At 51.6% G+C, this 1,282-nt stretch overlaps 1 protein-coding gene across 1 annotated transcript; it reads left to right on the top strand.

The window, feature by feature from the left end:
• Positions 1 to 435: 435 nt before the first annotated feature.
• Positions 436 to 1,207, top strand: PPTG_17322 (hypothetical protein; the record flags this gene model as incomplete). Its single annotated transcript, XM_008915530.1, has 2 exons — positions 436 to 717; positions 778 to 1,207. The coding sequence occupies exons 1-2, from the start codon at positions 479 to 481 to the stop codon at positions 1,205 to 1,207; spliced, it is 669 nt and encodes a 222-aa protein (XP_008913778.1). The 5' UTR covers positions 436 to 478.
• Positions 1,208 to 1,282: the final 75 nt, after the last annotated feature.

The following is a 1,282-nucleotide window of genomic DNA, read 5'->3' as shown; positions in this document are numbered from 1 at the left end:
AAAAGGAAGGGTCCGTTCTGTCGCGATCTTTCCAAGAAAAGTGAAAAACCGAAAATATATCTACGAGTTGCTTGTGTTGATGAAGCGTGTCTAGAAGTTGCGGCTTAGTTGACTGCAGATATGCCGACGGTGGATGGAATGAGTTTCGGTCATTCTTCCCGACGTGTTTCCATGATTTCTGATTAAGGTCTTCCCTGCTCCGCCATCGTTATCTATCAAGCGCTGTTAATTGCAGTATTTTCAAGATGGTGGGTGGAAGCAACAAGTTGGCTAGGAGTTCGCCTGCTCGCCACGAGATATCGCTTTGCCAACAGCACTCGCCATGCTCATAACTTTGTCTTGTCGGTCTTGGTCGTCGATAATCGACTCGATTGCAAGATGCTGGTGCTGCACCTGCTTTACGGAATACCTTACCGTCACCAATTTTTTTTATCGAGTACAACAGGTTCGATTTGAGCGCAGCTTTACTGCGAGCAGCATGACCAAGTTGTGTGACTTGCTAGGCTCGCGCCCGGAGGTAACGTACGGGTGCATGTACACCAAGCACAAGACGCAGAAGCGCAAGATCTGGCAAGATGGATTTGTGACGCTCTACGCGTCGCGAAGACTCGTCGTGTACGCGGAAGACGAAGGAAAGGCAGGGAAAGCCATTGACGAGGCCAAGTTGACTCCATTCGATTGGGATCGCAAGGACGAAGAGCACTTCGAGACGTCCAAGTAGGTCACTCACAATCGTATTTATCAACATGATCCCTTTATCTTACCTTCTGGTTGTAGATTCCTAGTGGAGATCGTCAATGAGACTCCCATCAGCTTCACTCCGTCCATGCAGACAGCCACCTCAGCCAGTGCGAACGTCAGCTTCGAAGCTGCTAGTTCAGTCCAACAATCAACTGCTAATGGGGCTGGAGCACGTCCGAGGCCTCCTTCTGGACTGGGAGGCAGACCACGTTTCTCGAACTCCAAGTTCCGCACGCCGCTCAGTCGTGGCCCATCGCGGCTCGCCAGACCCGGCGCAACAGGCCGAGCTGGACACCCGTACAATCGTAACGCACCTGCCAGTGTGCCAACTCCACCAACTGCAGCGTCCAGCCCAACCTTCGACTTCGTTCGTAACCCGACGTCCGAGTGGAAGTACATCCCAAACGCCATCAACCGCACTCGTACGTCCTCCTACTTTGTACTCACATGGAGGCATACATGCTAACTGTATGCATGGTATCACTGTGATGATCATTGAAACAGCCGACGAGGTGCTCGCCCTGCTGGAAAAATGAATCAC

This window comes from Phytophthora parasitica (genome assembly GCF_000247585.1).
Source record: "Phytophthora parasitica INRA-310 unplaced genomic scaffold supercont2.71, whole genome shotgun sequence".
NCBI lineage: Eukaryota > Oomycota > Peronosporomycetes > Peronosporales > Peronosporaceae > Phytophthora > Phytophthora nicotianae.
Note: the sequence above shows the minus strand (reverse complement) of the source record. Positions and strands in the feature narration are given on the sequence as shown.